General features: G+C 38.3%; 1 protein-coding gene across 1 annotated transcript; it reads right to left on the bottom strand.

Annotated features, from left to right (window-relative positions):
- Window positions 1–12,547: 12,547 nt before the first annotated feature.
- Window positions 12,548–13,447, bottom strand: LOC129676557 (putative vomeronasal receptor-like protein 4). The gene has a single exon (XM_055606945.1). The coding sequence runs from the start codon at window positions 13,445–13,447 to the stop codon at window positions 12,548–12,550; it is 900 nt and encodes a 299-aa protein (XP_055462920.1).
- Window positions 13,448–25,935: the final 12,488 nt, after the last annotated feature.

The raw sequence follows: 25,935 nt of genomic DNA, 5'->3' as shown, positions 1-25,935 counted from the left end.
AGATGAAGGAATTGAAGGAAAAGAAGTGAAGGAAAACAAAACAGTTCAAGATCTGAAGATAGAATTCGAACAATTAAAGAAAACACAAATGGAGGAAATCATGGAGAGGGAGAACTTATGAAAAAAAACAGGAACTACAGAGTTAAGCATAACCAACAGACTACAAGAGACAGAAGAAAAATCTCAGGTGTGGAAGATACAATGGAAGAAATAGATGTATCTGTCAAAGAAAATAATGAATCTAAAAAATTCCTGACACAAACCATCCAAGAAATCCAAGACAACATAAAAAGACAAAACCTAAGAATAATAGGAAGAGAGGAAAGAAAAGATTTTCTTCTCCAAGGCCCAGAAAATATTTTCAACAAAATCATAGAAGAAAATTTCCCCAACTTAAAGGAGAGGCCTATAAGAATACAAGAAATCTACAGAGCACCCAATAAATTAGACCAGAAAAGAAAGTCCTCCTGTCATATAATAATCAAAACAGTAAGTATACAGAACAAAGAAACAACACTAAAAGCTGCCAGGGAAAAAGGCAAAGTAACATGTAATGGCAAAACCATCAGAAACACACCTGACTTCTCAAAAGAAACTGTGAAAGCCAGAAGGCCCTGGATGGATATCATGCAGACCCTAAGAGGACATAGATGTCAGCCAGGGCTACTATACCCAGCACAACTCTCAGTCCCCATAGACAGAGAAAACAAGAAATTCAACGACAAAAACGAATTTCAACACTACCTGCACAAAAATCCAGCATCACAGGAGATACTAGAAGGAAAAATTAAACCCAAGAAAACTAATTACTTTCAAGAGAATACATGCAATAAATAAACTCACTACAGCAAAACAAAAAGTTGCCAAACACACTACCACAGCCAACATCAATATCAAAGAATCTAACAGCTACTGGTCATTAATCTAACTTAACATCAATGGTCTCAATTCTCCAATAAAAAGACACAAACTTACAGAATGGATGCATAAACAAGACCCAACGATTTGTTGCATACAAAAAACACACCTAAGTCTAAGAAAGGCATTATCTGAAGGTAAAGGGCTGGAAGACAGTCCAAGCACATGGACCCAAGAAGCAAGCAGGAATAGCCATTCTAGTGTCTAATAAAGTAGATTTTCAACCAAAATTAATCAAAAGTGATAGAGAAGGACACTTCATTCTCATCAAGGGAATAATCCACCAGGAAGATATCACAATCCTGAAAATCTATGCCCTAAATGCAAAGGCACCCACATTTGTAAAAGAAACTGAAACAACACATAGATCCCCACACATTAATGGAGGGAGACTTAAACACCCTACTCTCACCAAACATAGGTCAACAAAACAGAAATCAAACAAAGAAACAATAACTCTGACAGAGGTCATGAATCAAATGGACCTCACAGACATCTACAGACCTTTCACCCAAACACAGAAGAATTTACCTTCTTCTCAGCACCTCATGGAACCTTCTCAAAAATTGACCATATAGTCGGTCACAAAGCAAGACTCAACAGATACAAGATGATTGAAATAATCCCTTGTATCCTATCTCATCAACATGGACTAGAGCTGGACCTTAATGACAGAAATAGCAAAAGGCCTACACACACATAAAAACTGAACAACTGGCTACTGAAGGAGAGCTGGGTCAGAGAAGAAATAAAGAAAGAAATTAAATTCTTCCTAGAATTCAAGGAAAATGAAGGCACAACATACCTAAACTAATGGGACACAATGAAAGCAGTGCTAAGAGGAAAGTTCATAGCACTAAGTGCCTTCAAGAAGGAATACGAAACCTGTCATGCCATCGAATTAATGGCTCCCTAAAAGCCCTAGGAAAAAAAAAAAGAAGCAGACACATCAAAGAGGAGTAGATGGCTGGAAATAATCAAACTCAGGGCTGAAATCAATCAATTGGAAACAAATAAAACAATTCAAAGAATCAACGAAACCAAGAGTTCGTGCTTTGATAAAATCAACAAGATAGATAAATCCTTAGCCAAATTAACTAAAAGGCAAAGAGACACTATCCAAATCGACAAAATCAAAAATGAAAAGGGGAACATAAATAACTACAGACACTGAGGAAATCAAAACAATCATTAGGACTTATTTCAAAAGTCTATTAGCCACAAAATTTAAAAATCTAAATGAAATGGACAATTTTCTTGATCGATTCCACTTACCAAAGCTGAATCAAGACCAGATAAATCAATTAAATAGTCCTATATCCTCTAAGGAAATAGAAACGGTCAAAAAAAAGACATCCAAAAAAGCCCAGGACCTGATGGTTTCAGCACAGAATTCTACAAGATCTTCAAAGAAGAGCTAACTCCAATTCTCTTCAAATTATTCCACAAAATAGAAACGGAAGGAACACTACCAAACTTATTCTATGAAGCCACAGTCACCTTGGTACCTAAACCTCACAAAGACCCAAAAAAGAAAGAATTTCAGGCCAATCTCCCTTATGAACATTGATGCAAAAATACTTAACAAAATACTCGCAAACCGAATACAAGAACACATCAAAGATATCATCCACTATGACTAAGGAGGCTTCATCCCAGGTGTGCAGTGGTGGTTCAATATACAGAAATCAATCAATGTGATGAACCATATTAACAAACTGAAAGAAAAAAACACATGATAATCAACTTAGAAGCTTAAAAAGCATTTGAAAAAATCCAACATAGATTAATGTTTAAAGTCCTGGAAAGATCAGGAATACGAGGCACATATCTAAACATAGTCAAGGCGATATAGAGCAAGCCTCTAGACAACATCAAACTAAATGGAGAGAAAATTAAAGCAATCCCACTGAAGTCAGGACAAGGCAAGGCTGCCCACTCTCTCCATATCTCTTCAACATAGTTCTGGAAGTCCTTGCCAGAGCAATAAGACAGTTGAAGGAGATCAAGAGGCTACACATTGGAAAGGAAGAAGTCAAAGTATCAATATTTGCAGATGATATGATAGTATACCTGGGTGGCCCAAAAAACTCTACCAGGAAACTACTACAGCTGATAAACACCTTCAGCAACATGGCCAGATACAAAATTAACTCCAAAAAGACAGTAGCTATCCTGTATACAAAAGACAAAAGGGCTGAGAAAGAAATTAGGAAAACAATACCCTTCACAATAGCCACAATTGACATAAAGTACCTTAGTGTAACCCTAACCAAGCAAGTCAAAACTTGTATGAAAAAAATTTCAAGTCTCTGAAGAAAGAATTAGAAGAAGATATGAGAAGATGGACAGATCTCCCATGCTCATGGCTTGGCAGGATTAACATAGTAAAAATGGTCATTTTACCAAAAGCAATCTACAGATTCAATGCAATTCCCATCAAATTACCAACACAATTCTTTACATACCTGGAAAGAAAAATTCTCACCTTCATATGGAACAACAAGAAACCCAGAATTGCTAAAACAATCCTCTACAATAAAAGATCTTCTGGAGGTATCTCCATCGCTGATGTTAAGTTGTACTATAGAGCAACAGTATTAAAAACTGCATGGTACTGGCATAGAAACAGAATGGTGGATCGTTGGAACCGAACAGAGGACCGAGAAATAAACCAACACACTTATGGACACCTGATTTTTGACAAAGATGACAAAACCATACAATGGAAAAAAGATAGCATCTTCAACAAATGGTGCTCGTCCAACTGGATGTCTACATGTAAAAAAATGAAAATAGATCCATACTTATCACCCTGCACAAAACTGAAGTCCAAGTGGATCAAAGACCTCAACATAAAACTAGACTCATTAAATCGGCTAGAAAAAAAAGTGAGGAATACCCTAGAACTCATTGGTATAGGAGAAAACTTCCTGAACAGAACACTAACAAAACAGGCTTTAAGAGCAACAATCAATAAATGAGACCTCATGAAACTGAAAAGCTCTGTAAAGCAAAGGACACCATCATCAAAACAAAACGACTGCCTACAGATTGTGAAAGAATCTTTACCAACCCACTATCTGACAGAGGACTCACATCCAGTATATATAAAGAACTAAACAAGCTGAAAAGCAGCAAACCTAGTAATCCACTTAAAAAATGGGGAACAGAGCTAAAGAGAGAATTCTCTGCAGAGGAATATCGAATGGCAGAGAAGCACTTAAAGAAATGCTCAACCTCATTAGCCATTAGGGAAATGCAAATCAAAACAACCGTGAGATTTCACCTTACACCCATGAGAATGGCCAAGATGAAAAACTCAAGGGACAACACATGCTGGAGAGGTTGTGGAGAAAGGGGAACCCTTCTCCACTGCTGGTGGGAACGTAAATTGGTACCACCACTCTGGAAATCAATCTGGCACTTTCTCAGACAACTAGGAATAGCGCTTCCTCAAGATCCACCCATACCACTCCTAGGCATATATCCAAAACAGGCTCAAGTACACAAGAAGGACATCTGCTTAACCATGTTTGTAGCAGCTTTATTTGTAATGGCCAGAAGCTGGAAACAACCCAGATGCCCCTCAAATGAAGAATGGATGCAGAAATTGTGGTACATCTATACAATGGAATATTACTCAGCAATGAAAAATAAGGAAATCGTGAAATTTGCAGGTAAATGGAGGGACCTGGAAAGGATCATCCTGAGTGAGTTGTCCCAGAAGCAAAAAGACACGCATGGTATATACTCAATCATATAAACATACAACATAGAATAAAATCTGTACATCTAAACAAACTAAGCAAAAGAGAGGACCCTAACTAAAATGTTCAATCCCCATCCTGAAAGGCAAAGAGGATGGACATCAGAAGAAAAAGAAAATAGGAAACAACCTCGGAACCTGCTACAGAGGGCCTCTGAAAGCCAGAAGAAAACATGAAACAACCTTGAAACCTGCCACAGAGGGCCTCTGAAAGCCTCTGCAGTATAGACTGTCAAAGCAGATGCTGAGCCTGATGGCCAACTGATGGGCAGAGTAAATGGAATTTTATGTAAGAAGTGGGAAATAGTAAAAGCTGGAGGGGATGGGAACTCCACAAGCAGAGCAACAGAACAAGATAATTTGAACACAGGGAACTTCCCAGAGACTCATACTCCAACCAAGGACTATTCGTGGAGATAACCTAGAACTCCTGCACAGATGTAGCCCATGGCAGTTCAGTGTCCAAGTGGGTTACATAGTAATGGGAAGAGGGACTCCCTCTGACATAATCTGATTAACCTGCTCGTTGATCACCTCCCCCTGAGGGGGGAGCAGCCTTACCAGGCCAAGGTAGAGGAAAATGCAGCCAATTTTTATGAGAACTGATAGACTAAGATCAGAAAGGAGAGGAGAACCTCCCCTATCAGTGGACTTGGAGAGGGGCATGCATGCAGAAAGGGGAGGGAGGGTAGGATCGGGAGGGTAGGAGGGAGGGGCTTATGGGGGGATACAAAATGAATAATAAAGTGTAATTAATAAAAAAATGTGGGTTCCCTTGAATGTGGGGCATATATGTTCAGAACTGAGATGTCATCATAGTCGATTTTTCCTTTGATAAGTATGAAGTGTTTTTCCCCAAATCTTTTGATTAATTTTGGTTGAAAGTCTATAACTGTCCCTGTCAATCAACATCCCAAGGTACTTCACCTATTGCCTTTTTCAGTGAGTTGAATCTTCCCTCCCCTTTTGCTGCTTTTGGGAATCCCCTCTCCCAGATACCAATACAATGGGCCTACAAGTTTCAAATGTACACCTAAGACAACATTTTCTGCTAATGTACTTGACTTTATTTACTATAGACACTAGTAATAAAGCAAATGTATCAAAACAAATGTTAAATATTGGCTCATAGGAGAGGTATGCTGTTTAATCAAGTGCCAGTTTTGTTCTAAATCTGTACTAGCAGAAAGGGTTCATTGCACTAGCATTACTTCAGAAAGATGTATTCTTCTTTTACTAAAACAAAAAGGATGTTTTGACTGCTTGCTGTAAATTCTTATGGGGAAACACAAACACACAATGTCTTGGAGCCTCTACCTCAGCGAGATGCTCACAAGCACCCAGCTTGAAGCATTGTCCATTGTCCTGCATGAAGTAAACTCCACAGAGCTCCTTTCAACTCTGAAGACCACTTTGAGTTTTAACAAACTTTTTCTCGGTATTCAATGAACTCTGTGTCTGTGTGGAACAGAAATGGTTTTTCCTCTCTCCCCTTGGAGCATGGTGAGAATAGTTGTCTCCTCACTCAAGCCTTGGGCCTGGGGTGACACAGGAGTTACTGTTCTTCTCAGTGCTTAATTCAACAACTTGGAAGATCTCTGGGGCAGTATTGGCTTCTTGAAAAAGTCTTTAGAGGTCTTTGTTCCAGCTGTGAGGCAACATTTTCTCTTAAGTGGCTGTTTTCTCCCTAGCCTATTTAACTTTATCTTCTTCTTCAGGGTATTTGTTCCAATACCCTGCAAAGTCTAGCTGTTTCCTTAAAATCTACATCTAAGATAGTTTCAAAGTGACTAGCCCCAGATGATCCAGCCTCACAGACTTTGAGAGACCAAAAGATAAATTAGCAGCTATTATTAAGACCTGAAGTAGGTTTGTAAAGAAGTCTAGTAATGCCCTGAGGGGCACGACCACCTTACTGCATTCTTTCCCCACCCACTAGAGATAACAGTTGCTAGGAAACTGGCCCATCCCCCTAGGGAGGGACACCAGTTCATTATGGTCTGGGGACCTTCCTAAAGCCAATCAATTAAAAATGTAGCATTTGACCAATAGATGCTTGCCAGGCAGGATGTTTGGGCATGCTGGGAGGGACCAGAATCTATCTATCACCCAACTAACCTGGGCACAGGGTGCTCAGCTCCCACCGCTTCGGCGGTGGGTGTTGTGGGCCCAAGTTGCAGCTTGTAATTCATAATTAAAAGACCCTCATGTGTTTTGCAACCGAGTCGATTCCTGTAGATCTTTTGGGGGCTCGCGAACTGGGTGTAACAACTTCATCTGCTTCCTTTACATCTCTAACACCAGATGATCCCGCAGAGCCTAGCTATCAAGGAGTATGGCCTTGTGGAGACCCAGATCCATTCAGTCCAAACACTGGAGAAGGACCTCAGATAGTGAAAATAACCCACTTCTACTCCCTTAATCTGACAGGAGTCCTCTTTTTGCCTGAAATGCCCCTATTATGAGACTAATTGTTATCACTTTCCTATTTTTGCTTCTAGCCTCTTTCATTCTCTTCTTCTTCCAGGAATGGATTTGCAAAGTCTTCAAGATGGCAGTCCATCAAATGCAACAGCACCTTTACCTCTACTCAGCATTAGCCCATTGACTACTGACTTCTACTCCTCAAATAGTCACATGCCAGAAGGAAGTATCTAGAGCTAAACCTACACTCCTATATTTGGAAAATTCAGAGTGTTTAGCTAGAACCCCTGTTTGCCCCTGAAGAAGCAAAAAATAATAATAATCCCATCTGTTTTTCTACCCTCAACCCCTACCCACAAGGAGAAAACTCTGGGCCAATATGTCATCAATCTTCATCTCTGCATTTCTGACAACCCACCAGGGGCTGCCTGCCCAGGGGCTTAGGTTTTCCCATATTTGGGTACAATCCCAACTCCGCATTGACATCATTCCTTACCTAAGCTCTATAAAACCCCCTTCCTTTAGGCCAGGTGCAAATGCCACTGACCTGCAACTGTGCAATCAGTGAACCCACCTGACAGCTGCCTCATAATAAACCTGCTTTATCTACTTTTAATCTGGTCTAACCCTCCCTATATCTGCATCACTGAGGGAGAGAAAAGCCTATGAGAAAGGGTGTATTCAGCTTAAACATTCACATTGCTGTTCATCACCAAAGAAGTCAATATAGTACCACAAGCAAGGAAAGATCCTGGAGGCAGGAGCTGATGCAGAAAACCAATATATAAATAGCACTATATCCAAATATATAAAGTAAAAAAACCTTTACATAAAACAACCCACAAATAACCCAATTGAAAAGTTGGGTACAGACCTAAACAGAGAATTCTCAAAAGAGAAAAACTCAAATGGCTGAGAAGTAGTTACAGAACTGGTCAACATCCCTAGTATACAGTGTAATGCAAATGAAAGCTACTTTGAGATTTCAATTTACACCAGACAGAATGTCCAACATGAATAATACATATGACCCTCCATGCTGGCAAGAATGTGAAGTAAGGAGAACACTCATGCATTTCTGTTGGCGACACAAAGTTGTACATCCACTATGGAAATCAGTGTGGTAGTTTCTCAGGAAGTTTGGAATAGATCTTCTTCATGAAACAACCATAATACTATTGGACATATACCCAGAGGACACTTTGCCCCACCATGAAGACACTGTTTGTCCAGAAATTGGGGGGAAAAAAGAAGATATTCACTAAAAAATGAATCAGTAAAGAAAATGTGTTATATTTATAAAATAGAACATTACTCAGCTATAGAAAACAATAAAATTTATAGATAAAAGTGGAAAACTAGAAAAAGTCATTCTGAGTGAAGCAACACAAACCTCAAAAGGTATACATGGTATATGATTGCTTATACAAGGATTTTAGTATTAAGTCATTGATAAGCAAAACATAATTCATATAACCAGAGGTTATGTGTAGAGTAAGGGAAGGAGAAGGATGGCTATCCCTAGAAAAGGAAAGTATAAGAGATAGTTAGGAATACATGAGGAGAGCTGAAATGGGAGTATCAAATGGGGTGGGGTCAAATGTTCAGGACAGTAAATTTGGGGAGAGACAGCTTTATAGAACAGAAAGCAAGGAGAAAACCAAATACTAGTGCTCTGCTAAAAGGATGTAGAAATAAAATGACTCCAAGTGACATTATTCTGTATTCATAGATACAAGTATTGCTCAGCCATCATCATAGAAGCTTCCTCCAGCAGCAGATGGGAACAGATAGAGAGACCTGCAGCTAGAAAATATGCAGAGTGAGAGACCTTGAAATACTCAGCCACATATGGGACATCTCAGTTAAAACATCCCCTCAGGGCCCAAGGAACTCTGTGGAAAAAGTGGTGGAAAAGACTAGAAGAACCAGAGTGGACAGAGGACACCAAGGAAACAAGGCCTTCTAAACAAAGCACAATGGACACACATGTAAACTCAGAGACTAGGGAAGCATGCAAAGGGCCTGCACAGGTCTGCACCAGACATGGTCCTAAAACAAAAGTGGGTCTAAGCACCATCCCTAACCCTAACCTAATGAAACTATCTCCATTTGATAGCAATTTGCAAATATAGCATTAGTTTTCTCCAAGGGTATTTCACTTGGAGAAATATATTACTCTTTTATTATTTTATTATTTTTTATATTAATTACAATTTATTCACTTTGTATCTCAGCTGAAGCCCTTCCTTCATTCCCTCCCAATCATACTCTCTCCTTCATCTCCTCCCATGCCCCTCTCCAAGTCTACTGATAGGGTAGGTCCTCCTCCCCTTCCATCTGACCCTAGCCTATCAGGTCTCATCAAGACTGGCTGCATTGTCTTTCTCTCTGGCCTGTTAGGGCTGCTCCACCCTGAGAGTGAGGTGATCAAAGAACAGGCCAATCAGTTCATGTCAGAGACAGTCCCTGTTCCCATTACTAGGGAAAACTTGGACACTGAACTGCCATGGGCTACATCTGTGCAGGTGTTCTAGGTTATCTCCATGCATGGTCCTTTGTTGTAGTACTGGTCTTTGACAAGACCCCTGGGCCCAGATTTCTTGGTTCTGTAGCTCTGCTTGTGGAGCTCCTGTCCCTTCCCCTTCTTTCATAAGATTCTCTGTACTCTGCCCAAAGTTTGGTCTCAGCATCTGCTTTAATACCCTACTAGGTTGAGTCTTTCAGAGGCCTTCTGTGGTAGGCTCCTGTTTCCTGTTTTCTTCCACTTCCAATGTCCAGCCCATTTTCCTTTCTGAGTGAGGATTGATCATCTCACCCAGAGTCCTCCTTCTTGATTAGCTTCTTTAGGTGTACAGATTTTAGTATGTTTATCCTATATTATATGTCTAATATCCACTTATATGTGAGTATATACCTTGTGTGTCTTTCTGCTTCTGGGATAACTCACTCAAGTTGATCTTTTTTAGTTCCCAACATTTGCCTGCAAATTTCATGATTTCTTTGTTTTTCATTGCTGAGTACTATTCCATTGTGTAAATGTACCACAAATTCTGTATCCATTCCTCCATTGAGGGACATCTGGATTGTTTCCAGATTCAAACCCAAGATTTCACCTAATACCCATCAGAATGGCTAAGATAAAAAATGCAAGTGACAATACATGCTGGAGAGGATGTGGAAAATGGAACCCTCCTCCATTGCTGGTGAGAATGTAAACTTGTACAACCACTTTGGAAATCAATTTGGAGCTTTGCAGAGAATTAGGAATAGTACTTCCTCAAGATCCAGCTATACCACTCCTAGGCATATATCCAAAAGATTCTCAAGTACTCAAAGACATTTGCTCAACCATGCTTGTAGCAGCTTCATTCATAATACATTACTCTTTAACAGTAGGCCCCCTGCCCTGTGGTTCCATGTCTCCAGCTAGAGGAGCTGTGGGATGGCATGGGGAGCTGAGCTGAAAGTAGGCACTTTTTCCATATTAAGGTACAAGAAATGTCAGCTTCCAGGGGGGAAAGAGTGAAGCATGGGGTCCAGAGTTCCGTTTTTCTCAGGAACTTCGGTCTTAGGGCAGACATAAATGAAACACAGAACCGGATCCCAACCACTGGATAACCAGTCTGGCCGGACATGTGGGAGAAAAGATTTTCTCCACAGCAGAAGTGTTACTTCCCTTTTGATTGGACCACAGGCCAAACGGCTCAGGGCTCTGAAGCCAAGGTGGTGGAGATATCGCAGTGTTGCAGCTCTTTGGTTAAACCACTGTCTTAACAGCAGTGGATGTCCACATGCCCGCTGCTGATGCAGCTACAGCAGAAATGCAGGTTCTGGGGCTGGTCCAAGCAGCAGGAGCTCAGGGCTCTGAGAGGCCCGCCAGACCCGACTTGGATGAATTGAGCAGCTGTTTAGAGGCACCCAGGAGAGCTCCAAAGGTGACTGCTGTGGTTCTGCTGCAACTGCTTGGCCAGCAGTCAAGTCTGGGAGTCCAGCGGTGAATTCTTCTGGGAGGAGGGCAGCCCTTGTTTTCCCAGAACAAACAGCAAGTCTCAGACCATCTTTGATGAAGTAGATGGACTTGTTTCATTTCCTGAGCAGGAAATTTGTAAACCTTGGGCAATGGGAGGGGTTTGGGGTTTGGTTGGCAGGGACTAGGATGCTGGGGATGCTACCTGGCATGGGGAAAGGTAACAGGTGACAAGTTTAAGTGACTGACTCACTTGTAGCCACCTAGGGGTTGTGTCACGTGCTCCTTAGACAGGCACAGAAACAAGGAGAAAGCTTTGTCCCACACCTTCCGTTCTCAGGTTAAAATTTTAAATCTCAAGTTTGAGATTTCTTGGGATTGGACATGCTAGATCTGATTAGTCCTGTGTCAGTTGCTCTGGAGGTGTGCTCCAGGAGCGCCACCGGAACCCACACAAAATGAAGTCAGTGTAGTCTCTACAGGTAATTTGCATATAGATTAGGATTTCTGGTTTTGTATTTTAATGAGATCCCTGTGTTGAACTTTTGTTTTTCTATATCTAGATGTATTTATTGTGCTTTTATTCTGGCTCTTTTTTTTCTCTTTGTTTTATTCTATTCTGATTTGTTATTTTTGTTTTATCTTATTGTCACTTATTATTATTGCTTACAGGCCTGAGTGTTTCCTAAAGACAGACAGAAAGGGTGTGAACCTGAGTGGGAGAGGAGATGAGGATGAACTGGGTGGACTAGGAAAAGGGGATATCTGATCAAAATTCATTGTATGAAAAAAAAAAACTGTTTTCAATAGAGGAAAACATAGCTTTTAAATGGTGGGGTATGGTGGTGAACACTTGGAATCTCAGTTTTCAACAGAAACGCTTAAAAGGTCACTCTCAGCAAAGAGCTTCTTTTAAGTAACCTTAACATAAAGGACACTTTTATGATATAAAGAAAAAAGAGAAAGAGAATTCATGTTGAAATAGCTCATAGTGTACAATGAACTTAAGAACTTTATATTCCATGGCAGCACAATGTCAAAAGAATGTATATATGTAATAACACAAATTATTTAAAAATTATATGAAAAGGCCTCCTCTGCCTCCATGACACCTGTGAAAAAGCTTGTGGCAAGTGAGGGGCAAAAAAAAAGAAGCAGGTTTTGAATGTTATCCTTGACTGTACCCATTCTGTAGAAGATGGAATTATGGATGATGCTAGTTTTGAGCAGGTCCTCCAGGAGAGGATCAAGGTGAAAGGGAAAGCTGGGAATCTTGGTGGATGGGTTGTGAACATCAAATGGAGCAAGAACAAGATCACGGTCACCTCTGAGGAGCCAGAGACCTCTTCAGACCTCTGTGCACACCAAGAATGGACACATGCATACATCTTGGTACCAAACTCATATGTATAAATGAAAATAAATGAATCATTTTTAAAAGAAGAAGAAAATGTCTTTTAAAAAATCTAGTGGCATTTTGACTGCAAGATTTTCAACATTCTTATTATTCTCTTATCAGAACTGATTTGTATCAAAGGAGTAATTGTGGGATAGGCATTCATCACAAACTTTTGAACAGTCTGGATGAATGGGTCATACTTCCATAACAGGATTGAGGTAGATGAGATGATGAAGTCCACCCAGTATATGATAACAAAGAAAACCACCAGCAGCAAGATGGTCTGGGTGGCCCTTTTCTCAGGGCACACTCTTAGGTGGCTGATGGTATAAAGATGCTTGCATTGCCTCTGATGTCTGAACAAGATTATCACCATGTATGCACTTGTAGTCAGCATGACTCCTACAAGAAACACATCTCTGGAGGTTGTCATTGTTAAAATCAATCCCCCAATGACATAGTTCATGGGGAAGAGTGAGCAGGATTTAGTGACCTTCATCTGGTTTTTCTTACTCACATTGGTAAATCCACCAGCGTAGAAGATCAGGTTACTACTGAAGGACAAATTCAAAAACCAAATACATAAGAAAACACTGATCATGTATTTTTTTAGTTTATGTTTAAATTTTGCCAAAAAAGAGTTACTGGGACTGATAGTGATCGCCTGGAACACACTCAGGAGGCAGGTGATGCAGATAGAGAGGCCTCTCATTACCCTGTGTATATAAAAACTTGTCTTACATTTGAAGTCATTCTCAATGTTCAGTGACTCAAATATGTCTGTAAGCCACATGTCCCCTCCAATGAGGACCATCATTATGTGAACAAAGGTCAGTTGATAGGACATCAGGTCTGTGGGCTTAGGTCTGTGACCTACAATTATGAAAGTATAGAGAAAAAGAAGACACATATTGGCTATGACCCCAAACCCAGCTTGGAAATAAAGGACATTCTTTAATGAAGACATAAGAGGAAATTAAATCATCTTAAGAGAAGAGAGGAAGGATATTTCATATATCTGGAAGAAAAACAGAGAACACGTTTTGTGATCCACTGCTCAGTGTGTCTATATTATTATAACATTTTACCTATTTTCTCTCGATTAACCTGTCCCTTTATCTTTTGAAGTTCCAGACTAGATTTTATAGCCTACATTTCTGTATACTCTCCATGTATCTACCTGGAGAAATAGAATACTGGACATGATAAAGTCATTCACTAGCACATTTATCCAAAATACATGCTTTGTGTATGCTTTATTTAATCTGAGTTTCATGCCTTAGAAATCTAATCCTATTTATTCAAATTGCCTCATTTTATACTAAATAACTAAAACAGTAGGGGGGAGCACAGAAAATTAATCACATTTGTGCAACTGAAAAAAAAGTACATTGATTGGAAAATAGTAACAAAAATTTAAAACTGAGGTGAGTCTGTCTAATATTCTATAATTTTACTAGGTTCAAGTTTGCAAATATCCATGTCTTGACTCATAATTCTAATGGAATCATGGTGATAATCCATGACAATGCCCCTACTTTAATCAGCAAAAGGTCTATCTCATTTCTTCATAAAAATATGCTTCTTTTTGCATGAAATCTTACATGCCCAAAACCTGGAATTAAAGCCATGTATATAGTTGTAAACCATTAGTGTACTTTCCATCCTATGAATTCCCTAACCATTAATTAGGGTTATAAATTGTCCTAGATGTCTCCCACTTTAGTGTTCATCCCATTACCTTTAATGAGACTCTGTCTCACATTTAATAGAATTGGCTCCAAGCTATTGTGACAAACACTGTTTCTCTTTTCTTTTTGGAAGAGCAGTGTAAATTCTTAATAGAATGACTAGTTACAGCTTTTCAGCCATCTATGTTGATATTTTACCTACTTAGTCTTTCTTCTGTATTTATCCCCCTCACACATTCTAAGAAGCCCCGCCTTTCCCTGATTCCTTGATCAGATACTTGTACCTGCTCTTCTGCTCTCTACTCTCCCAGCATCACCCATAATCCTGGAAATGGTCCTGTTTTACTTTCCTGATTCCCATAGTTACTTACTACAGGTTACATAATCATATCTAGGAGCTGGGAGCTGCCAACAAGTGATACTAAAACAAACACTATTTCCCACACATTTATAACAAGCAGGAACTTGTGGAAGATGACCATGTAGTGATCGTGTTTAAAAAAGATTCCTTCCCATACAGTGAAAATCAAGGTCACCATTGTCATCATACATCATCAGCACCCAGACACATTTTACAGCCTCACTCAACAGTCTTACCTTCCTGCCTGTGTCAGTTATTTGTCCTGGTTACCAGTGTCATTATCATATCAAATTAATTTAATGAAGTACTTTAAAATCATTTTGAGATAGAGAAAAAGAAAACAACCACACTGGCTCAGATTCTTCTATGATAATGTATGCTCGAATATATTTTCAAGTTCACTCATTTAAGGGGTAATCACATATGTATTATAAAAATGATGTAGAAGTTAGTTGCTGAGACCAATCTATGAATATGAGACCACAAACCATATGTTTTATATTTGCATGATTTTGCACTTAAAAAGTTTAGTCTAGTCGAGAAATGGATTCACCCAAATTGCCAGAGCCAAGCAATTGATTTCATTACCAACATTTATTTACAGTAGCTGCACAGTGATGTTCTGTTTTAAAAAGCTCCAAGATATGGGCTGGAGGTATAGGTCAGTGGTTAAAAGCAGTTTTTGCTCTAGCAATGACCTGGGTTTGATTCTTACCAGTGACATGGTTGTTCATGACCATCTGTAACTCTAGTTCATGGTGATCCATTGCACTCTCTGATTAGGCAGGTAAGTGATGCCTAGCTATTATATATAGGCAAAACACACAAATGTGTAAAATAAAATGAATAAATAATAAATAAACAAACAAACAAATAAAGCTCCAGGATCATACTTAATTCAAGTCTTGGTCTCCAAACTGTAGGAACTATAGCTCAATTCTAAGTTTAAAAATGCAAGTGTACAAACCAGATACATACATAATCATTCATTATTAATAATACAGCCATCATTTATTAATATAACACATGTATTATGGGTAATTAAAACATGATAATATAAGGTAAAAGACAGTAATCTAACATGATTTTTTATCCCAAAAATATGCAAGTCAATCTCTCTACTTCATATTCATTGCTCTTTAAATGTTTATCACGTACATCAATCAAGTGGCATTTTTCTTTGGAGCTCACTGAAGCTGAAACTGGACCAGAAAAGACTGTGGCTGCCATGGCTATAAACTGAGATGTTAACATAAATAAACATTGAAAAAAAAATCATATTGTATTTTAAAGGAAATTGCAGTGTTGGAGGCTTTTACCTTAGTTTAAGTTATAACCTTTTCTTCTAAGTACTAAAACACAAAGTATACCCATAAACATTCATAATAGTGAAGAGGCCATCTTGATTAAATTGACACAAAACAAAAGACTAAGCAGTGCGCAGGCAGCTGTGTGAAGGAAAAAATGAGACCAAAACCTGCTTTGTGAATAGCTCTACATTCTTCCAAGAAAAATCATGTTACCTCTTCACTATTATGGTATTCGATTTTAGAACGGTCTTGTTTTATAACTATATAGTGATCTTTTCATTCTGCTTTGTGAAGAGTGAATGATAAAAAGGACATACAAATATATTACATTTAAATTATAATTTTTGTTTTAAGTTTTACTATGTTTAGTGCATTATGTGCCATAAGCAGTGTGACAGCTCAGAGAGGCCATAAAGTGAAGATGTGACTTTCAGGTGACAAGATAAACGGTGTTGTCATATGTAATGCCCACTGTCAGCAACAAGAGTTAAGTCTTCAGGAAACTTAGAAAGATGAAAACCTTAACCAATCAATTTAGTTCTATGAAATCTTTATAAAATAAATAATGCCAGCATGAATAGTTTTTGCATTTTAATGTTATTAATTTATATCTGTTATCTGATATACTTGAGTAATTTCAATGCTTGAATTGTGCATCAGAAATTGAGTTTAGTGCAGATGTGACTGGAAGCATACAGATGCTGACTAGAATATTACAGCCTCACACTTACAATCTAGGTTTCATCCACACTTCATCCAGCTGAGATGAAGCAGCAGCAGCAAGAGGGTCACTGCAGAGACTATGGGGAAGCCATCAAGCTCAGAGAATCATCACAGGTTGCATAGTGTAAGTTAGGTAAAGATATAAAAATGTTCCCTGGAAAAGTGTGTGTGAGAGAGAGTGAGAGAAAGAGAGAGAGGTTATCGGAATACTGAGACTAAGAATAGAACAATACCATACTATGTGCCTGGGCTGCACAAAACTTGGGTGAAAAACTGAGAGTTATATAAAATCTATTTGTCAAATAAAAGGAACTTTAAGAAAAATGGAGGAAGTGTTCTCTGTTTTTTTGGTTAATGGTTGACTTGATCAGATTCATAGGCCCTGCCTCTCCATTGGGGCAAATATTTAATATGAATTGTCCAAAACAAAAGGAAAACTTTCTAATGCTTGTAAGCATAAACTCATGTTTTTATCATTTGGTTTTTGTGTTGTTGATACTCTGTGGCCAGGGAGTTACTGACATTAGCTGGCATCATTTTGTTCCATTGTTTTAAAACATTTCTATAATTCTACATTATCTCTTTTCCATTTTTTTCATTTTATTTTTATTTTTAGTTACAATTTGTTAACTCTGTGTCCCAGCTGTATCCCGCTCCCTCATTCCCTCCCCCTCTCCAACTCCCTCCCTGGTCTCCTCTCTACCCCTTTCCAAGTCCACTGATAGGGGAGGACCTCCTCCCCTTTCATTTGACCCTGTTTTATCAGGTATCTTCAAGGCTTGCTGCAAAGTCCTCCTCTGTGGCCTAGCAGGACTTCTCCTCCCCTGGGGGGGGGGGGGGAGGACAAAGAGCCTGCCCTTGAGATCCTGTTAGAAATAGTCCTTGTTCCCCTTGCTTTGGAAAACTACTTGGTTACTGAGCTACCACGGGCCACATCCCAGCAGAAGTTCTATGTTATATCCATAGATGGTCCTTGGTTGAGTGTCAGTCTCAGAAAAGGCCCTGTGCCCGGATATATTTGGTACTTGTAGAGCTCCTATCCTTTCCATATCATACAGTTAAATTTTCTTATGTGTGTGTGTGTGTGTGTGCATGTGTGCATGTGTGCATGTGTGTTTAAGAGAAATATGGAGGAGATCTCAACCTGTAGTTCAGACTGACTTCAAACAAATCCATGATGCTTCTGCCTTAGCCTTGAAAATGTTTGACTCATAAGTGTGTTACCACATCTTCCTTCATTTTCCATTTTAATCTTATATATATTAGCAAATGATATTCCATCAAAATAAAAAAAAACTTGTGATATTCATGACCTAAATTTAAGTTTACCTGGCATTTCTTTGTGAATACATATTTTAATCAACAATTGTATTTTGTAACTATTGAAAGACACATTCGGGAGGTTGACTTTAAATATTTTTATACTATTTAAGAATATGTTGAGAATTTGATATATTTTTCTCAATGCTAATAAAAAGCTTGCTCAATATTATACTGGTAGCAGCATTACAAGGTTTGATTTAGAAACCGTGAAATATTAAAAAAGGAATTCATTTTAACAAAAACACTCAAATATTTACTGGAAATCATCCAGTTTAAATTTTGTAAAATTAACTTTGCAAGAATTTTATAAATAATGTAGATTTCCAAATTCTTTTGAAATTCCCCCAAATATCTGCTCTATTATGAATCATAGAATAATCAAATCTATATCAAAGTTTTTCAACTTATTATATAATATTAATGATGTCATATGTCTTACTAGGCTATGAGTTGAAACTTTCTTAAGAATTCCTAAGTATATGCAAACTTAACAGACTAGAAAATTACTGGATAAACACTAAATTAGTTAATATTATTTATGTGTACCTAGCATACGTTTCATATAGTTAAATGCATACAACCAGCTAACTTGAAAAAAAGTAGGAAAATGACAAAATACAGTTTAAAATTACCTTAATATAAATGTACTCCTACAAACAAAAATGTGTCTGTTATTTGTATTTTTTACCCATTAAGTTATTTTTACAGGGATGGAAAACTAACACAATTGGCAATATCTAGGTGAAATCACAGTCTTAGAATTCTGAGAATATACACTTAGAAGAACCTTAATAATACAGTCTCCTTAAAATATTGCATCTGGAGCTACACTTTGCATATATGTAAAAGTACATTTATTGTAAAAAGTGTTGGGTTTCGTGATATGTTCATTCACTGTATAATACCCATTGATAATCTTCACCTTATTAGCCTGTTCTGTCTCTCTATCCATCCTTGTACTTGACCCCATCCTCTTTCCAATAGCTCCCATACTAGTGTCACATATAAAATCAGAGACCCCATTAAGTGAAATCTATGTGCTTTTATACAGACAGATATATTTATGTCTACAAGCATCTGTTGAATGTTTATGATACAATGCATCTCAAAAGTAAAATTCTAAGCAGGGAATTCAGTATTAACTTTTTACAGAAAATCCTGTGTCAATCTATCACTTACTTACAGCTCTCTCTATTAAGGAAGAGAAAAAGAAACACTCACCAGGCTGGACCTTTGACAAACATCTATGTAAAATGAGGCCCTAAGAAGTAGTTATAAAGAAGACATGTCATCAGTCCCTCTGGACCTATAATTATCATGTCATCTGGAGAAGGCAGTTTGTCCTTTGGGTTGTTAGAATGTGGTACCATCAAATGGAAAAGTGAACTTCCCAAATTTCAGGAGAACCATGGGGGTAGTTACAGCTGAGCTCTCGGATTCCTGTGTGTGAGTTATTCTCTGCAGGCCATATCTTCCTGTGTGGATTAACTTATCCCAAGTCCCTATGAACAAAACAGAGTTATGAATAATAATAGATCATTTTTTTTAAAAAAAAGCATAAAAACATTTCAGATTCCACCAAGAATCCTTCCTTCTTCCCAAACATTCCTTGTGGACTCTATATTTAATTGACTGTAGGTTTAGGGTCTCACCCAGAAATTAACAGCTCTTTTGAGGAAATTAAGAAAATGTCACCTTCTCAAAACACACTTGGGAAAAATAATTTTTATAGACCACATGAAATTAAAGTAATATAATTATTATCACCAAAAAGTGCTCTGTGAGGCTGTTAATATAGCTCAGTTGTTAGTGTTCATGCCTAGAAAGTGTTGTGTATGTGGGACACCATGAAAAACATCAGAACTTCAAATTATAGGAACAGGTAAGGGAGAAGAATCATAAGTCAATGGGAAATACAAAACCTAAAATATAATGATAAGAAAAAACTACACAAGGACACACCATATAGTATAAGAAGCACACAGAACACAAAAATGTAAAGAGCAGAAACAAAATTTTCCATGCAACTTATCATTAAAACACTATGAATATAAAAACAAAAAAGTTGATTGAAAACTCCAAGAGAAAAATTGCAAGTCACAAATAAAGAAAAGCCAAAAAAGGGAAAAGTGAAATTCACTAATTCCAAGAAAACAGCGCAGTATGAACAGCTGATTTATCAGGGTAAACTTTCAAAGCTAGAAGAGCCTACAGTAATACATTCCAAGTCCTAAATGTTACCCAATCTACAATAATATACCTAGCAATATTAATGCTGTGATTGAAGAAAGAAGAACAAATTTCTACAACATAGACATCCTAAACATCTGACAAATTGATTTTGGACTAAAACTAAATATATGAGACAAAGAGAGTCACTTAATTCTAATCAAGGGAACCGTTAACCAAGAAAACATTACTACCTAAAACACATATACACCAAACTCAGAAACACACAAATTCGTTTAAAAATATCTACTTGTGGATTAAAAAGCACAGCTTAATATCAATCCATAATTAGTATGTGATTTCAATATGCAACATTCTCTCATAGGTCATCTGGCCAAAATTAAACAGAAACATCAAATAAAAAGTTGATGTCATACATCAAATGGACCTCATAGAGATACCTAGAGAATATTTTAACCAAACACCAAAGAATATACATTTCACTCTGCAGAACACAGAATTTTTTCTAAAATAGACAGTATCTTGAAATGCAGAGCAAATCATTACAAATAAAAAAAAAATTGAAATGACTCTTTGTATCCAATTTGACCACAATGTAATAAAACCTAAAACTGACAACAAACAAATATCTATTAAATAAAAAAATTAATGGAGAATAAACAACTCAATATACAATGATGATGGGGTCAAAGAAAAAAAATCAATAGAGGAATAAAAACTTCCTGGAACTATTTGAAAATTAAAAAAAAACAATAAGACAAAACTAAAACTTCTGGACTACATTGAAAGCAATCCTATGTGGGAAATTTATAGCTCTTATTAAAAATCAGAAATAAACATCGCAAATAAATGTCATAATTATACAACTCAAAAAGTTGCAGCAAACCAAATACAACCTAGTTAACAGGAATAAATAATAATAAAAGCAGAAATCAACAAAGCAGAAACAAAGAAAACAGTACAAAAAATAAAAATGCAATTGACAAGAACTTGGCCTAACTAAGCAAAAGAAATAAAGAGAAGACATAAATTACCAGAATCCAAAATTAATATGGGGGGCTGGAGAGATCTCTCAGTGGTTAAGAACACTGACTGTTCTTTCAGAGGACCTGGGTTCAATTCCCAGCACTCCCTGTGGCAACTCACAATGTCTATAACTCTAAGATCCAGCACCCTCACACTGATATACATTTAGGTAAAATATCAATTCACATAAAATAATTTTTTTAAAAAGAATTAAATATATAAATGTTACAAGAGACACCAAACAAATTTAGAATATTTTAGAGGACATTTTGAAAGCATGTACTCCATTATGTGGGATTCTTCCAAATCACAAAATTAAGCAATGAAGTCAGCAACTTAAATGGACCAACAAAAAAAGAGGAGACTGAAATAATAATAAAAAGCCTTCCAGCCAAGGAAAGTCCAGGACCTGAAAGACCTAAAGCAGAATTCTACCAGACATTCAAACACAGTAGAGTCAGTCCTTTTCTCACAATTTTTGTAAGAGGGAGAGTAAAAGAGAGAGAAGGATGGGAGGGGGGAGGGAGGAAACACTACCAAACTATTTCTACAAACCCAGTATAACTATAATACCAAAATTAAGTAATGACTGGACAAAAACAACAAAAAAAGATACTTACAAACAAAATACAGGCATACAAAAATAAATAAATAAATAAAACAATCTACCACATGAACAAATTGGCTTTATCTCTGAAATGTAGGGATTGCTCAACATAGCCAAGTCAATAATTGTAATAAACCACAGAAATGGACTTAAAGACAAAAACCACATGATCATCTCAATAAATGAATGAACAGTCTTTGAAAAAATAACATGTATTTATGATTAAAGTCTTAGGAAATATAGGACTAGAGAGAACACACCACTACATAAAAGTTATATATGAGCACAGCAAACAGTACCCTAAATGCATTTTTCTCAAGTCAGGAATGAGACAGGAATGCCCACTTTCTCCTCTCCTTTTCAACATGGATCACAAAGAACTAGCTAGAACAAAAGGCAAGAAAAGGAAATTAAAGGGATACGTATACAGAAAGAAGTCAAAATATCCATATTTGCTGATGACATAAACTATATGTTAAAGGTCCCCAAATTCTCAGAACACATCTAGAAATGATAACCAAATTCAGCAGTGTGACAACATAGAAAATCAGCTTGCACAAACCAATATTTATTTTTATATAGCAGCAATAAAGAAAACAGAAGAGATTATGGACATTTCCATTCACAATAGCTTCATAGAAAAGAAAATATCTAGTAATAAACCTAACCTAAAAAGCAAATGACCTCTACAATGAAAATTTTAAACATGCACACACAGTCAATAAAACAAAATGTGGTTATTTAAGAAAATCAGTAAGTATAAAACACTTAGTCAAATTCACTAAACAGGTGGAGAAAGATAGTCAAAATAACAATATTAGAAATAAAAAAGGGGGGGGGCGGAGCCAAGATGGCGACTAGCACACACAGTTTCCAAGCTGTGGAAGAGATAAAGTTCTGAGTTGATGAGTGGAAGAACTTCTGAAGCCAGGGAAACAACGGAGAGACTTTCTAAACAACAGGGAACATCGCAGGAGGTGAAAACCTTGGTCTTGGGTCACCCAGGGACTTGTTTGGGGAAGGTGAAAAACGATCCTTTGATCTCTCGGCACTCCCCTCTCCCAGACCTCCCTCCTCCTCAGCACAGCGGACTCGCCTTTCTCAGCGCAGACCTAACTGCCTGGGGCCTGCAGCCACTGAGGTGGAGCCCCAAGCCCTTTATCGGCAAAGGCCAGCAGTACTGTGTCTTGGAGCCCAGATTCGCGTGGCAGCTGCACCATCCTCCCAGGGCCCGAGTCTGCTAGACACCATACTAGCTCCGCAGGATCGCCATCACTGACGGTACAGCCCGCCCAATCCCACAGTGACAGAGAATACGCTATATACTCACCAAAACCAGACAGAAACGCCATACAAGCTAGACACACCAGGCGCTGGGCCTCCGAAGCTTGGAGAGCACAGTGAAGAGACCCCAGGACTTCCCAGAAAGCATCTGGACTAGCAACCCAGTCTCCAGTTACAGCAGGACTTTCTAACCTGGCGGCGGAGCAGCACTGAGCTGGCGGGGCACATCAGCCCTCCAGTTTAAGACTAACCAGGGCCAAACCAGAGAACAGAAAGGCTGGTTACCCCGATTCCTACTGACGTGACCACCCTGAAATCTCCAGCTGCAGCAAGACCTCATAACCTGGCAGTGACAACAGCACGGAACTGGCGGAGCACATCAAAGAAGCAGGGCCAAACCAGAGAGCAGAGAGCTCAGATACCCCGATCTCTGCCAAGTGACCTGCCTGTAAGTGAGTGCACCCTTGAGAATCTGCAGCTCCACTGATCCTGGGTCCTTCTAAAACAGAAGCCAGGCATCGAACCCCCTCCCACCCATATACCCACTTTGGGAAACAGAGGGGCACTTGGAACATTGAAGTTCCTGCTCTGTGGGTCTAATTGAGGAGTTAAGGCAGTTAATGCCAGAAATTGCGCTGCGATCATCACTAGCGCCTGCGACATATACATTGCAGAGCCCCTCCCACACACTCAAGGGTTCAACGTTAGCCATCACTCTGTCCCTCGAGACACACGCCCACGCCCACTTACACACACACACACACATGTACACACGCACGTCACGCACGCTTGCATTTGCCTCTGTTTGCGCCTGCGTACTTTCCTCCCACAGGTATAGCTAGTCCTCAGCACACACTAAGGACACAGGACCTCTCTCAACTTCCTGAAGAATTCTCCAGACTCGAGAGAGAGACAGTACCAGTCTCATCGGCAGAATCCAAAAACAAACAGGGGAGGTCTCAGATAAGCCAATGGCCAGGGGTAGGCAAAAGAACACTTCCAACATAAATCAGGACATCATGACTTCACCAGCAAACCCCAAAATCGATGGATACTCCAATTCATCAGAAGCACAGGAAAATGACCTTAAAGCCATGCTTGCTCAATTATTTGAGGCTCATAAGGAGGAAATGAACAAATCTTTCAAAGAGTTGGCCAATCAATTGGAGGTAAAGAAAGGAGAAATAGACAAAACCCTTAAAGAAACACAGGCAAACATAGCCAAACAAATAGAGGCACAAGTAGAGAAAAAATTAGTGGCATACAAAAAGGAAATGAACAAAGAAATAGAGTCCATCGTAGAGAGACAGGAATCCAAATTCAAACACATAAAAGAAATGGTGCAAGGCATGAAAACAGAATTAGAATCAATAAAGAAAACACAAAATGAGAAAACTCTTGAGCTGGAGAACTTGGAGAAAAGATCAGGAACCACAAAAGTAAGCATCACCAACAGAATACAAGAGATGGAAGAGAGAATCTCTGGAGCTGAAGACACACTTGCAGAAATTGATACTTCTCTCAAAGAAAAAGTAAAATCAGAAAAGTTCCAATCACAAAATATCCAAGAAATCAAGGATGCTATGAAAAGACAAAATCTAAGAATAATAGGAATTGATGAAAAAGAAGACTCCAGGCTCCAAGGTCCAGAAAATATTTTCAAGAAAATCATAGAAGAAAATTTTCCCAACTTAAAGAAAGAGAAGTCCATAAATATACAAGAGGCCTACAGAACACCAAATAGACTAGACCAGAAAAGAAACACATCACGTCACATCATAGTCAAAACACTAAATCTACAGAACAAAGAAAAGATATTAAAAGCAGCAAGGGAAAAAGGCCAAGTAACATATGAAGGTAGACCTATCAGAATCACACCAGACTTCTTATCAGAAACTATGAAAGCCAGAAGGGCCTGGGCAAGCATCATGGAGACTCTAAGAGATCACAAATGTCAACCCAGACTACTATACCCTGCAAAGCTTTCAATTAACATAGATGGACAAAACAAAATATTCCATGACAAAACTAAATTTACGCAATATCTATACAGCAAACCAACCCTACAGAAGATACTAGAAGGAAAACTCCAATCCAACGAAAACGAATTCACCCAAGAAAACAGGGCATACAGATAATATCCCAACAAAAATGAAAAGAAAACAAGCAATGAAACAAGGTAAGATCATCGACTCCATTACAAAAGGAACTAACATGCATTGGTCAATATTATCTATCAATATTAATGGACTCAACTCACCAATAAAAAGACACAGGCTAACAGAATGGTTACGGAAACAGGACCCAACATTCTGTTGCATCCAAGAAACACACCTATGCAACAAAGATAAACACTACCTCAGAGTAAAGGGCTGGAAAAATGTTTTTCAAGCAAATGGTTCCAGAAAACAAGCTGGAGTAGCCATCCTAATATCTAATAAAATAGACTTTCATCCGAAGTTAATCAAAAAAGATAAGGAGGGCCACTATATTCTCATCCAAGGAAAAATCCAACAAGAGGACATCACAATTTTGAATATCTATGCCCCAAAAACAAGAGCACCTACATTCGTAAATGAAACAATATTAAAGCTTAAATCATACATTGATCCTAATACCTTAATAGTGGGAGACTTCAACACCCCACTCTCATCAAGGGACAGATCATCCAGACAGACACCAAATAGGGAAATAAAAGCACTCACAGAATCCCTAAATCAAATGGACCTAATAGACGTCTGCAGATCTTTTCACCCAAACTCAAAAGAGTACACCTTCTTTTCAGCACCACATGGAACCTTCTCCAAAATAGACCATATAGTTGGTCACAAAGCAAGCCTCAACAGATACAAAAGGATTGAAATAATCCCTTGTATACATCTGACCACCATGGACTAAAGCTGGACATCAACAACAACAGAAACAACAAAAAGCCGACAC

This window comes from Psammomys obesus, unplaced genomic scaffold (assembly GCF_907164565.1).
Source record: "Psammomys obesus unplaced genomic scaffold, mPsaObe1.curated_primary_1811, whole genome shotgun sequence".
Taxonomy (NCBI): Eukaryota; Metazoa; Chordata; class Mammalia; order Rodentia; family Muridae; genus Psammomys; species Psammomys obesus.
The sequence above is the reverse complement of the archived record's forward strand: the minus strand, read 5'-3'. Positions and strand labels throughout refer to the sequence as shown.